This window comes from Melospiza georgiana, chromosome 4, assembly GCF_028018845.1.
Source record: "Melospiza georgiana isolate bMelGeo1 chromosome 4, bMelGeo1.pri, whole genome shotgun sequence".
Lineage (NCBI taxonomy): Eukaryota > Metazoa > Chordata > Aves > Passeriformes > Passerellidae > Melospiza > Melospiza georgiana.
In genome coordinates this window covers 38,277,343-38,290,699 of record NC_080433.1, presented here as the reverse complement: position 1 = coordinate 38,290,699, position 13,357 = coordinate 38,277,343, and the positions used below count along the sequence as shown (strand labels likewise).

At 39.9% G+C, this 13,357-nt stretch overlaps 1 protein-coding gene across 1 annotated transcript in view; it reads right to left on the bottom strand.

The window, feature by feature from the left end:
• DCN (decorin) overlaps nt 1-7,945 on the bottom strand; it is a 38,574-nt gene extending 30,629 nt beyond the window's left edge. The window contains exons 1-2 of the mRNA XM_058022354.1: nt 7,787-7,945; nt 3,519-3,754 (exon numbers count right to left, since the gene is read on the bottom strand). Of these exons, the coding sequence (XP_057878337.1) occupies nt 3,519-3,726 (208 nt within the window). The 5' untranslated portion in view covers nt 3,727-3,754; nt 7,787-7,945. The remainder of the gene's footprint in view (nt 1-3,518; nt 3,755-7,786) is intronic.
• Between the last annotated feature and the right edge of the window lie 5,412 nt (nt 7,946-13,357).

Below are 13,357 nucleotides of genomic sequence, written 5' to 3'. Positions count from 1 at the left end.
TTGCATCCTGTAGAGAGACACTGCTCCTTTAGAATGGGCTGCCAGACTTATCTGAAGGTGAAAGAAAGCTCTGACCACCACCTCTGAGTGTGCTTATGAAGCATCCTGCATCTGCTGCAGGGATGAGTAATCACACATGCATCCTCCTGCCGACCGGGACGCTCTGGGATGAACTTTGCTTGAGACTCCCTTTGGGAGGATGAGACTTTAAACAGAACTGTTAATCCTTGCTGGGGTTTCTGAGGCGTGTTTGCCTGCCCAGCTGACTGCACATCTTCCCTGTATATATTACTTTAGAGCAGGAAAAGTGGCCTTTGAGCAGCTACATCAGTTACTCCCCACCTGTACTGTGCTCTAATAAGGAGGATGCCTGTGATTCCTATGGAAAGCCTGGGTATAGCATAGCAATGCCTCATAGTGAAGCATGATCAAAAAGTGAACCTGTGGCTCCCTTTTAACAACAGGAGGTAGATTAATAAAAGGCAGCACTCTTATAAAGATAGCACAGTGGCCTTCCTTGATAAGATCCTTGAGCCTGTTCGCAAAGGTAATACATCTCATGAAATCTAGGCAATGGGGTTCTGCTTTTGATCCGTCAGTAACCAAAACTTAGACAGAATTCTTTTTGAGGATGTGAGAAGGAAGGCAGCATTATCCTTCTTGTCAACTCAGCTCTTGGCTGGGAAACAAAAATTAATTAATTTGTAGGTATGTGTTTAGGAGGATGTGACTGAAGTTTAAGACTATAGGAATGCAAAAATTCAGCTGACAAGAGTGTAATTGGACTACTGGGAATTTTTGTTCACTGTTTTTATTGAACTTGGATTTTATTTTTTTTTTGCTATTCCCATCCAATGCTCATGATAAAAGGGGCAAACCTGATCTCTGGACTCTGGATTCAATAGTTCTCCTGTGGTTTATTCACATAATCCTGTGTCAGATGGTTGGTTTCTTCCTTATGAAGTAAAAATCTACAAATAGCAAATGCCCATTTAGGCACAAAAGAAACAGGCTGAGGAAGAGGAAATGTCTCCATATGTTGCCCATGTTAGGGTCCTCCATTTGCCTTGCTTGGCATGTCCCCTGCACCCATGGGCTCATGGCTGTAAACACTCCTTCCATGCCAGAGAGTCAGTAGGGGAAAGGATCCTGATTCAGGTTTCAACTTTCCTTTGTGAGAATTTATTTAGGGAGTCTTAATATATCCTTGTGAGGACCCTTGTTACTGTGCTTGAAATTTTTCTTCAACTAGTACCCATGGGACTAGATAACTAAATTTGACAATTTTGGAGGATAGATGTAGCTAATTTGGTTGGATTGGAAAAGCCCAGAGCTGAAGGGAGAAGCAGGCCAGGAGCACAGGTTAACAGAGAGGCAGAAGTGTCACTGCTATTTTCATGCCTCTGTGTGCAAATTGTGCTTCTGATCCCTGAAACACGAGCGTCCTTCATCCCACAGCTCAGGAGCGCGCGAGGTCACCTCCACGGTTTGCAGCAAAAGGCCAATAACTGCCTTGTCTCAAGTCAGTACAAATATGGCTTTGCCTGGGTGTGTCACACAGAAGTGAATTCAGAAGAGTAGAGGGCAGGTTTGCCTGTGAGCAGGTGGCACACAACTCTCCTGTCCCTGCTTGCAGGGCAGCCAGCACAACTGTGTCTCCATGAGCCTCCCATCAGGGGCTGGGAAAAAGATGGCTGAAACTTAATGCCAAGGCTGGCACTGCTTGATAAATACTTCCTTGAGCTCTTCCAGGGAAATATTATTTATTATTTTTCAGGGATGCATACTTTGAGCCCAGGGATATCTCTTTTCCTTTGTACCCGATGGCTGGATGTTATCAGCCTAGCTGATCCAAAAGCACAATCTTTTCATTGCATGATATGCAGCATGTGGGTATAAAGAAAGCTCAAAATATATCTCTTTCGTTTCAGCCCACTTGAAATTATCTGGGAAACACTGACCTGGGGCATTAATTGCTGTATTTCTGAGTCTCCTTGTCAGTATGGGACTCTACTAGCCCAGAAGTATCTTATGCAATGTGTGTGTGAAGAAGTGCATGACCACAGGAACAAGTACAGGAGCAAAGGGTCCCTGTGTGAATGTCTCTACTTTTCCACCAAGTGAAAACTCATTACATTCTGCAGAACTGAAGCAGACTGAGAACAAGTTCTCTAAATAACTTAAATTCCATCAGCATTACTAAGTGTAACAACAATAAAACCTAAGGCTTTCATGGCATGTGGGGCAATCTCCTCCCCACTCCCCACTCCATGTTTGCTCTCTCTGGCACCTAAATGGCAAAAAAACCCCCATCTTTCAAGGGGGACAGTACTGTGGAAGCTTTCTGAAATTATGGCTAGGTTAGCCCACTCTGTTTCGTGCAGCTTGGCTTGCATTGTTCACTGGGTCTTTGCCAAACATATCCGTTGCATAATTACGTGGCTCAGTTTAATAAATTCACAGAAGTTTCTAGGGGTGTAGCTAAAGTTTCCCCTCCTTTCTGTAATTATACAACCCCTAACACAATGAGACACAGGTCCTAATTGGTGGATTTGTGCCATGATTTACAGTAATTATCAAAGCCAACGTCATAACAAGAAAAAATAAACACCTGGATATGCATTTAAAGAGCTAGGATGACTAAAACAAAACAAGAAAAAAGCTATAAAATCATGAGAAGCTATTTGTCTGTTTTCTTGTGAGCAAAACCAACTCTAAATGATTTTCTGCACTGTACACTAAGACTGAATTATACTGGTTTAAACTAAGAACAGTCTCAGTGAAGTCAACTTCATTACTTGAGACTTTTCTGCATGGAAAAGCCAAATGACGGCAGACATGGCTTCATATCCTGCTACTCTGAATGTGCACACAAGCCCCTCCCTTACATAAGGGAGTAAGGAGAGTTTGTGAGAAACGTTCTCATGGCTTCAGCTCATATAGTGGCTCAGGAAGATATTTAATAAGGAATTCCATGCTGTGTTCATTATTTTGGTGAGTTTCCAAGCTCTTTACTCCAAAAAGCTGGTTCCAGGATATATGATTCAGTTGCTTATTTCATGCTTATATATTCCTATGGAAATTGGATGACTTCTATGTTGAGGTACTAGACAGTATGATTAAAGGTGTTGGACCTTAGACCACACAATTTAGAACCTTCTAAAATATTTCCATCCCCACATCTGACCTCACTGCATTTATTTAATATTAATCTGAAGGAATACTTTGAAAAGTTATTTTCTCCGCAAGAGAAATCTGTGGCACTTCAAAGAACAAATGAAATATACACATTCAAAATATACGTTTAAAAAAATCAAACATCCTCCATGGTCACAACAACGCCCATCTTGCCAGGGCTTTGTGGCCTACTCTGCAAATTCTGGTTAAGAATAGTTGCAGCACATTTCTTTGCAAAAAGCCAGTGAGGGGGTGACAGTCCATGGCAGCCTCACCATCCCAGCTGCTGGCCCGTGACTGGAGTGTGAGCACAGAGCCCCTGCAGGTGCCCTTGGGCTTACCTAGGTCCGAGCACTGCACCACGCGAAGGTGGCACTGGCAGCGGAAGGGGCACACGGGCCCGAAGCCGGAGATGACGGGATCGTCCGTCGGAGCCATGTCGGCCGAGCCCTCGTCCTCCAGCATAAAGTCAAAGAGGCCCTGCTGGTGGAATGGCTTGGCCAAGCATGCTGGCAGCAGGAGCACAAGGAGCAGAGCCAGCCTCCTCATGGCTCAGTTCATGGACGCCCGGCAGGACCTAGGATTCAAAGCAGCGGATTAACAACAAAAGTAGCGGTTTCCCAAAGCTTCCCAAAGTTCCTCCTGAAGGAGGTCCAGCACATCCACCAATTGCATAACCATTCCTCTCAACAAAAGAAAACTGAGTTGTAAAAATAGGACAGTTATGTGATAGGAGTCTGGTAGCTGCTTGTCAATAGGCCTTTTTTTTTTTTCTTTTTATTGCAGAGCAGTTTGAAGGCAACTGTAAACACATCTGTTAGCATATTTAGAGTAATATTTTTTAGGAATAGGCAGCGCTGTTAACTTTGTTATGCAAAAGAGTCAAAGCAATAAGCCACATTTTCCATGCGTCTCTCTTCTGCCAACGTAACAGTCTATTTGATTTCATTAGCATTTATTTCATAGCAATGGGTTTGACCCTGGGGACAAACCTGGGGTTCCCAAACTCACTGTAGTTCACTATTTCATGTCTTGAGAAATATTTTTAAGTGTCGACTTGCTGTGTGTTTTAAATTATAGCCTAGTAAAACTGACTGAGAAAGATTAGGATTTAGTGACAGGGTGGAAAGAGATGGGAAGGTCTTTAGTTGTTTAAATGCACTATACTTATTTCCTAGTTCAAACAGCACAATAAAATGGAATACAATGTTGTGTTATATTGAATATTCTCGGCTTTCTTTCTAAATTTTGACATACACCCTGCGATGCCTCTGCTTTGCACTGCATAAGCATTTGAATTGATGCTTGAAGTGTTGTATGCACAATTTCCAATGGGACTTCAGGGCTTCATTGTGCAGACTTTCATGGTCAGGAGCAACTTTTACAAGTAAGTATTGCCATAGATATTAACAAGAAAAGCTGCTTGAATACATGTTCTCAGGACTTAGGCCTAGATGCATTTCAACACACTCTGTCTTGCTGTCCATTAAGGAGAAATTGCACAACTGTTTGCAGGTTTTGTACCAAAGCTGTAAAGAATAGCTAATTTTCTGAATATTATTTTTTTTACTGTGTATTTATAAAATGAAGTTCATACTTTATTGTTTTTAATGGATTTTAAAAACCCACCAAAAAAAACAAAAAAAAAACAACAAAAAAAAAGCAACCAAAAACCAAATCTGCCTTCAAATTGCCAAGTGACACAAAGGGAAACTTGTCATTTATATATAAGCTTTTTCTTAAAATGGAGGGTGTAGTCCTAAATACAGATGCTGCTCTTTGTAATGAAAGCAAAAATGCCCACTTGCATCTTCAGGTCAATATCTTAGAAACACCTTGCCTAGGTGCTAGCTGGGATTATTTCCTTTTCTAGAAGAAGTTATCCAACAGCTTGGGGTGTGGTAGAGCAATTTTCAACTCCATATTCATTGTTGGATAAAAAACTGGGAGAGGCAGAAGGGGAGGACTGTCTCCCTCTCTACTTTGACATATGGAACCTACCAGGTAGATGACAAGAATGGACAGATGATATTAGGTGAGAGTTTACTGAAGCCTGCCTTTCTAACATGCTACCACCAGGTATGCTAAAAGGAATGGTTAGTGTTAAGAAAAAAACTAAATATATAAAAAAGCTATGAGACTGGATTTAGATACAATATATGTTGTATCTGAGTTCATTTCCTTTATGAATTTCTACCTACAGGTGCCAAGAGTACATTTCTCCAGAAACCTTTAGGTCTGCTTCTTGAGAAGATGATTACGTTGCCTAATAAAATATGCTGGTGTCTTAAAATCATAGCCTATATTGCTGTGATCTACCTGACAGGAAGACATGTATCTACTATCTTCAGACATCCCAAAGACTTCAAAGTGAAACCACATGGAGTAAAACACTGTTTATGTTGTCTCTTTCAGGGACATATTTGTTTTCTTAGTTGGACAGGAAAGTACTTCTGTTCCTGGAACAGACACCTTACTGACAGCATGTGCTGAGGGGGATCACAGACCCCAACATCAGCTGGAGAGTTTTAGTGGGTCCTGTCAGCCAGAGCTGTGCAAACTCATGACACGTAGCAGGGGCAGGCTGTGTCCCCATGTGGATCATCCCCCTGCACTTCCTCCTGCCCTGGCACTGGGGCTGTGTCCCTTTCCCTCCAGCACCCCTGCCAGGCAGCCAGAGTGCACAGGGACGTGTCAGGGTGCCACAGCAAAGTGCTGTTGATGCATGGCAGTGAGCTGTTACCAGGGTTTCCTCTAAAACATGAGTTTTGAAAGAGTAATCATCATGTGCAAATTTTTGTAAAATAACAATGCAATTTATTAATAATCTCAGATGAGAAGAAAAATTTGCTAAACCATCACCATTCATCACAAAAACTGCTTTGTGAAAATGACCAATAAAACATTTCCCCAGTGCAAATTAATTTTCAGAATATATATTAACAACAATAAAAATTGGGAATGCTGCACGCTAGTCCTTGAATGGCAGTGGCAGTCAGGACCTTTAAAGATCATCCTCAGTCTTTTTTTTTATGTATTAATATGTTTTTAAAACATTTTAAAACATTTAAAACTTCTTTATTACCTCTCAGGGTCACTGCTGAAGTACCACCCATCCCAAGAATGCACAATCAGGATCTTATCCTGGAGTTTAATTGCTACCATTCAGAAAAGCCAAAAAAGAAAAACAAATGCAAAGGCACTTTGGAAGTGTCTTCACACTTTGCTTCTTATTCACATTAATATTGATGACTTCATTTATCTCAGTTAAACCCTGTAGCAGGCCTTTCCTTTGGTCCCTGTTTAGTAAAAACTTTAATGAAATCAGAAAGAGTTGGCTATAAAGGAAAATTGCAGGACAACAAAGGATATCAATTATATAATCTGAGGGTACAACAGAGAAAACAGCAGACACATATTAATCAGGATATAGGAGCAGATATCTTCAGGCATACACGCATCCATTCTGCAGACTCATGTATCTATTACTATTGTTTGCATGTGTAATTGAACATAAACAAAAGGAAAGATATACACAAAGCTGTACGACCAAGAAATGTTTACACTTCACTTACAAAAAAAAGAGTAGGGAGAACAAAAAAAATCTGAATTCTGTGACACAATATTTATGTCTGCAGGATATAACTGTTTAAAATTCCTTTAATTATGTGTTTACAATGAAGAAGAGCTTTCCACAAGCATAGGAGTCTCTACCATAGATTGAAATGTAGCTTGGCCACATTTCATTTTAAAATACCCCTGAAAATATGCTCCATCAGTTCACGTCACCACTCTACTGGTGGTCTTCTTGTCAGTTTACCTTAATATTAAGGGTAAATTATTAGTTCACCTACTGTCAGAAATCTCTCAAAATTCCACAAAGACAAGCTAAACAATACGTTCCAGATTCAAAAAATTCCCCTCCATTTTATGTTTTGCCCATTTTGTGCAATAAAGTCTATATATGCAAACACAGGAGTTAGAAGTTTTAGAGAATAAAACTCTGTTAACAGGAGTTTCAACTGCATGAATTTTCCACTATTTCATTCATAAGAACTTTCTTTAATCATGATTCCCTTGTTTGTAGCCTGTAACACAGCACTTTCTAACATTACAAAGGCATACACAGAGCCCGTTTAACTTACTACTACCCTTTTTTTTTCTCTGCAATTGAAATTATATTCATCAGTGTCTGAAAAGTATATGAAGAAACACAGGAGAAAGAAGTCACAGAGCGCAGTTTAAAGCAGAAATGTAAGCATGCACGGATTTTTTACACTCTCTATATCACCGATTCTAAACACTGGACTGCAGAGAATATACTGCTGTAAAAGTTTACAGCAAAGAAAAAGAAAGGACTACAGCAGTGCTTATACAAATCAAAACAAGAGACAGAACAGTCAAATAAACAGTAGGAAATCTGCACAGTCTTTGAGAATGTATTCTCATGTTTCCAAGAAACAAAAGTGCTGCATAGAAAACTTAACATTACTAAACATTTAGGAGGATTTCTAACTTGCTTCTTTTAAAATTCAAATAGTTCTTGCCATAGACTTGCCCGAAGTTCTATTAGTGCAGCATAGTTCAAGAGAATTACTAAAAACCGTACCTTTTAATCCAGGGATTTGCAACAGGAGCTCTCAAAGCTGAGATGTAATTAAACTAAATATTCAACCCAGGCAGAAGGCTTTGCAGGTGTGGAAAGGAGGAGGGGGTAAATTCAGCTCAGTGACTGTCACTTGGTGGAAAACCCTCCTGCTTCTATTCCATAGCACAGTTAAAAAATGTTTCTCTCAATGAACACAATCCAGGCTGACACCCACATTAGATCATATGGTAATGATATGTCTCCTGTATTGCAGCCAGAAACTTTATCAGCTCTTTTGCTTTCTTTTCCTCCTTTTTCCTTTTCATTTGCTTTATTTCTCTTTCATCTGTTTACAATCCCAAACTATTTGCACATTATAAGACAGATTCTTAGCTGTAATTCATCCTACTTACTTTATTTATGTCCCCACAACATATATTTAGGAAAGTTTTCTTGGTTTTAACTACAGGGGGGTTTACGATTCATTAATGAAAAAAATGTTTAGCTCTCTCTCTTGTTTATAGATTTTGGAAATCAAGGAAATTATATAAAATTAATCTTTGAGTTAGGCAAACTAGAGATTAGTATCAAAAGAAAAGGGTTAGCTTTGACTAAAACTATTTAAACAGATATCAACCTGCCTTTGCTTATGCTATAATCATTGTCAAACTAAGTAGTATATAGTTTAATACATTATTCTCTTGTCTAATAATAGAGTTTGCATGTATTTTTTCAAATGACAGCATGATTTTGATATATAGGAAAATCATGTTTTCATTAGTAAAATGATTCTAACATTTGTGGTTAGAGCTGCTTTATATAAACTTTGCTTTTTTTTTTTTTCTTCGCTGCCTTCTCACCAGGACAGCAAAACAGAGGGGAAATTAGCTTTAACTGTTTGGGTTTTGTGTTGGTGGTTTTTTGTATATTTTATTTTTTTAGTGGGTTTTTTTTTGGTTAGTTAGGGTTTTTTAAGAGACAGAAGAGATTTTTTTAAAAATATGGGATGAAAGAGGCATCTGACTTATTGTTTAGATTTATATTTTATTTTAGTAATTTCTGGGTTTATGCAAATTTCACTGGAAGACAAAACGCAAAATCTTTATTTCTACATACTTTTGAAAGTCTGAACTGAAATGAGAGAAAATACAATAATTGCTATTTATTTAGTAAACTGAACACATTGTGAACATGTGTAACTTCACTGTGCTGTTAGCTGTCCTCTCTAAATGCTGAAGGCTTGTGTCTCTGTGTTTTGACTTGCATCCTTTTTATTTCTGCCCCTAGGCAAAGACCAGGTGCAAATCTGAAATTAAAGCCTGTAAAATGATGCTTAAAAGAAGTCAGGATTTTTTAGAAACATAATAGACTCTTGAAAGTTTAGCTGTCCTTCTCATTTAAATTCAAGAAGAGCCCTTATAACAGATCTTAAAATTGTTCTCCTTTGGTGGAAGAAAGCATGGTAGAGTAATTGTCTGTTAGTTTTGGTCTCTGTAGAACAAAGGTGTAATCAGACATCTTACATTACAGATTCCTTATATAGCTCACTCTAAAACTTAAGGATCAGTTATTCACCCCTAGTTCTGAAGCTAACTTCTTTTCCCTGCCTCTACACTGGATTCAAGACTGCTAATGGTTTTTGTTGTGACATTTTCCTACATATGATTAGTGGTGTTCCAAGCTTTCATGCTTACAACAAAGCCTTATCTTTGTCCAGAAGTGTCACCACGAGGCTTGCTGAAATCTTGGCTGCCTCTTAGTAATGTCAGTTATTTGAACCTTGGTCACCAGCTGCATCTGGTGTTTAAAAACATTTCAAAGCAAGATTTTGATGAGGAACAGGTCAGGGTAAACTTGTTGTCAGTTTGCTTCACAAAACCCATTCATATCCTTTCACAGCAAAGCCTTAATACATTTGTTCTGATATCTGTCATGGGGTTGAAGGGTGTTGTAATTGAATGCCTCAGTAATTTCTTTGGAGGCGGGGTGGGGATGAACAGCCGTGTCTCCTTCTCCTTGTCTTAGGCATTATTAGGATTCAAACCAAAATATGAAGATATAGGTGGGAACAGGTGGAGCACAGGGTGTCTGCTGGATGGACTGGGGGTTCTGTTTTCTTTCACGAAGTCCATTTGAAGAAGTTCAGAGGGGAAAAGATGCTATGAGCTTTAGGAACAATGAAAACATTTATTCTACCTGTTGATACCCAGAAGCAGAAGAGTTAGTGTGTTAGGTGGCCAGCCCTTACTGAAATGCAAAGTGGAGTTAGGTGGAACAGAGCAACTGAATGGGAGAGGATTTATGACATTGGTTATTGATGTAATATCCTAATAATTGTTTTGAATCAAGAAATCACAGAATCGTTTAAGCTGGAGAAGACCTCCAAGGTCATTGAGACTAAACTTTGATCGCTGCCTTGCCAACTAGACCATTGCCCTCAGTGACAAGTCCAGTCTTTTCTTGAACATCTCCAGGGATAGTTCTTGAACATCTCCAGGGATAGCTGTTTGCTGGGCAGCCCATTCCCGTGCCAAACCACCCTTTCCATGAATAAATTCTTCCTGATGTCAAACCTGAGCATGCCCTGATGCAGCTTGAGGCTATTTCCACTTATCCCACTGCAGGTTGCCTGGGAGAAGGGACCAACCCCCACCTGGCTAGGTCCTCCCATCAGTTTGCTGTGGAGAGTGATAAGGTCACCCCTGAGCCTCCTTTTCCCCAGGTTAAACAATCCCAGCTCCCTCAGCTGCTCCTCTTAGGATTTACACTCTAGACTCCTCACCAGCTTCGTTGCCCTTCTCTGCACACGCAATATTTTCGTGCTTCCATGGGAATGTGGATCCTTTCTGACACAAGCATTCCTTGAATCCCACTCTTTGCCCCCTGCTGTGTCACACAGAAAATAAACAACCATAGAAAAAACTGCCAACCAAAGAACGATATTAAGTGATTATGTAATTTTACGGCCCTTGGTCATACACAGGGCCCAGTGTCAATCAGCTATCCTTCCCAGTCTGACCTACTTTGACTACTGCTTAGTCAATATAAAAAATCATCATTAGAACAGTTTTGGTTTCTATGTGATTTTATTACTCCAATTTAACAAACTTTTAGAGCTACATGCTGCTCCAAATACCGATTCCCAGAAAGTTACAGGCAACTGCATGTTAATGTTATTTATATAACAATATTTTTATTAAATTTTGATGGATAGCATCTGCTTCACTTGCTCTTAGCTTATTTTGTGGACCTTTCAAAGGGCAGTGGTGGGAAAGAAAGCAGGAGGCCTGCCTGCTGGTGAGTGCTTTACCTGGGTCCAGTGGAAATCTCTGCAGGAAAGAGGTGAACACTGCCCTGTAAGAAGAAAGCATTTCCTGGGGAAATTGCTCCTGGAGCATGTGGCTGAGCTGGAAGAGAGGCATGTCCAGCAGGCACTCAGTGCTGCCAGAACAGGTTGAAGACTCCTCAGAGGAACTGACATAATCTGTCCCTGGGTGTGGAAAGAAAGGCTTTCTTAAGGGAGTCTGGGAAAAAATGGGTAACATTTATTGCAATCCAGAAAGCTCCTGGAATGAAACCAAAGCAGGAGGACAGGATCTATTCTGCAGGAACATGGTGTCCTGTGTCCCAGAGATACAGATTCTTACTAATTCTAAGTTTTCACTAGAGAAGAAGGCATTTTCTTGGGCTGCCTTCTAATAAATCCCGGCTTTGATGATCAAAGTCAGGTTAGCATTGTTGTGGTTGTTGTGGTAAAGAAGGGCAGGCAAGTCTGCCTCAAAGCTCTCATAAAACAGAGAGTTAAGTGCCAATCCCCATCAGGTAAGTGCCAATCCCCATCAGGAAGGGATGAAAACAGCGAATCCTGCTTGGCTGCCTCATGGGAACTCTTTCCACCTGCTTGGTATCCCACACCTGGCCTTTTATGAACAGCTTCCTAGCATTTCACCTTCCACATTCACCAGGTACTACAGACTGTCTCTTCTTCCTACACTAGGCATAATAATTTCTTCCCATTAAGTGTAATAAACTGTTCTTCACAGTTAGCAGTGGAGGCCCTTTACTAAAAATGAGAGTAAATATGCACCCCAGCTTAGTAAACACTGATCCAGGTAAATATTGACCCAGGCACAGCCTAACAAGGTAGTTAAAGAGAAGAAATGTAATTTCTGGATATTCTGAGTATGAAAGTTTCCTTCAGTGCTCTGTGACCTCAGAAATTATCAGCCTGGATTCCTTCACATTTCTACAGATCAAAAGGGCTAATGTATCAGACTTTGGATGTGTGCTACCAGTAGCATTTTATTTATGCTTCCATGAAAAGCAATACTTGTACAACTGTTGGAACAAAATGCAGTCAAACTTCAAAAGACAGAGCTCTCTTTGGAGGACTAGTGTGATCATATCCTTCACTTTGGTCTCTTTTCTTTGGAAAGGCCTATCTGTTCCTAAACTGGACACTGGCTTTCATTTTCACTGGCTTTTCTATTCTCTCCTGAATCAAATAATGTTGTCCAGGTCTTTCTAGCAGCTGTCGAAGTTAACCACATATTGATGCAGCCTTACTGTTTACTAGGATTTCAAACATTCTGAACCTAACTTCTACCCTTGAGGAGAAAACATTCCTGCCTAATCCTCATGTTTTTGTAGTGTAGATGTACATTTTCAGATTGATCTTACCTCTCTCCCTCAAAAATGCAGGAAATAGGTAAAACTAGACTTTGTATGAGTCCTACCAGCTCCTAGCCATGCTACAAGCAAAAAATGAGGGGAAAAATAAAAGTGATTGTCGACCAAAGATCTCAGAACTTCACTTTGACTTTGCTTCTTCACCTTTAATTAAAGAAATTGAAAATGCAGGCAAAAACATTTGCTCTCACACTGATAGACACAATATCAGTACTCAGGTTCTCCATTTGCTGTACTTCACTGACAGGCAGCATTAAATTTTGTTCCTGCCTGATTTCTAGGAGAGCATCAGCAACCTTCTGTCCTCCATAAAATTTCTTGTATGAAAGAAAGGGTGTGCTGACATAAGCAAAGGTTCCAGGAGTCTACAAGTTACTGAGAAAGATGCTTTCCCAGAAAGGAGTATAATTTTGGGAGTGTGGGTTGTGAAAAAGGAAGTGATGACTGAAGAGGAGAGAGGATTAGTTTAGGTAAGAGGAGATTAATTTTCTTTCCAGTGAGAAGTTTTAGAAGTTTTTTAATCCAATTTTGGCCTTTCTCTATATTTTGCAGTATCTTGAGTTGCAGTCCAACTTTTTCCAAGGTTCAGATGAAAAATACAAACCTTAATTCTCATTTTGACGGCCCTTAGATCATGCTCTGGATAAGCTTCGTCATCCCAGCTGAATTACACAATGCCCTAGAAAAGGATGACAGTAATTCATGCAAATGTGGTAACTGTATTCCTTGCATGTACTCCTTTAGTCATGGGTTATGAACCAGCATTCGAAATGAAGCACATCCTGTGCAGCTCTGAACAGCCTATTCCCAGATTATGAAAAACATGTGAATACAAGGGTCAACCTGGATTTTCAATTTAGTCATCACAGAGTAAACTTGTTCAGGGGGAGCTAGTGATTGCTT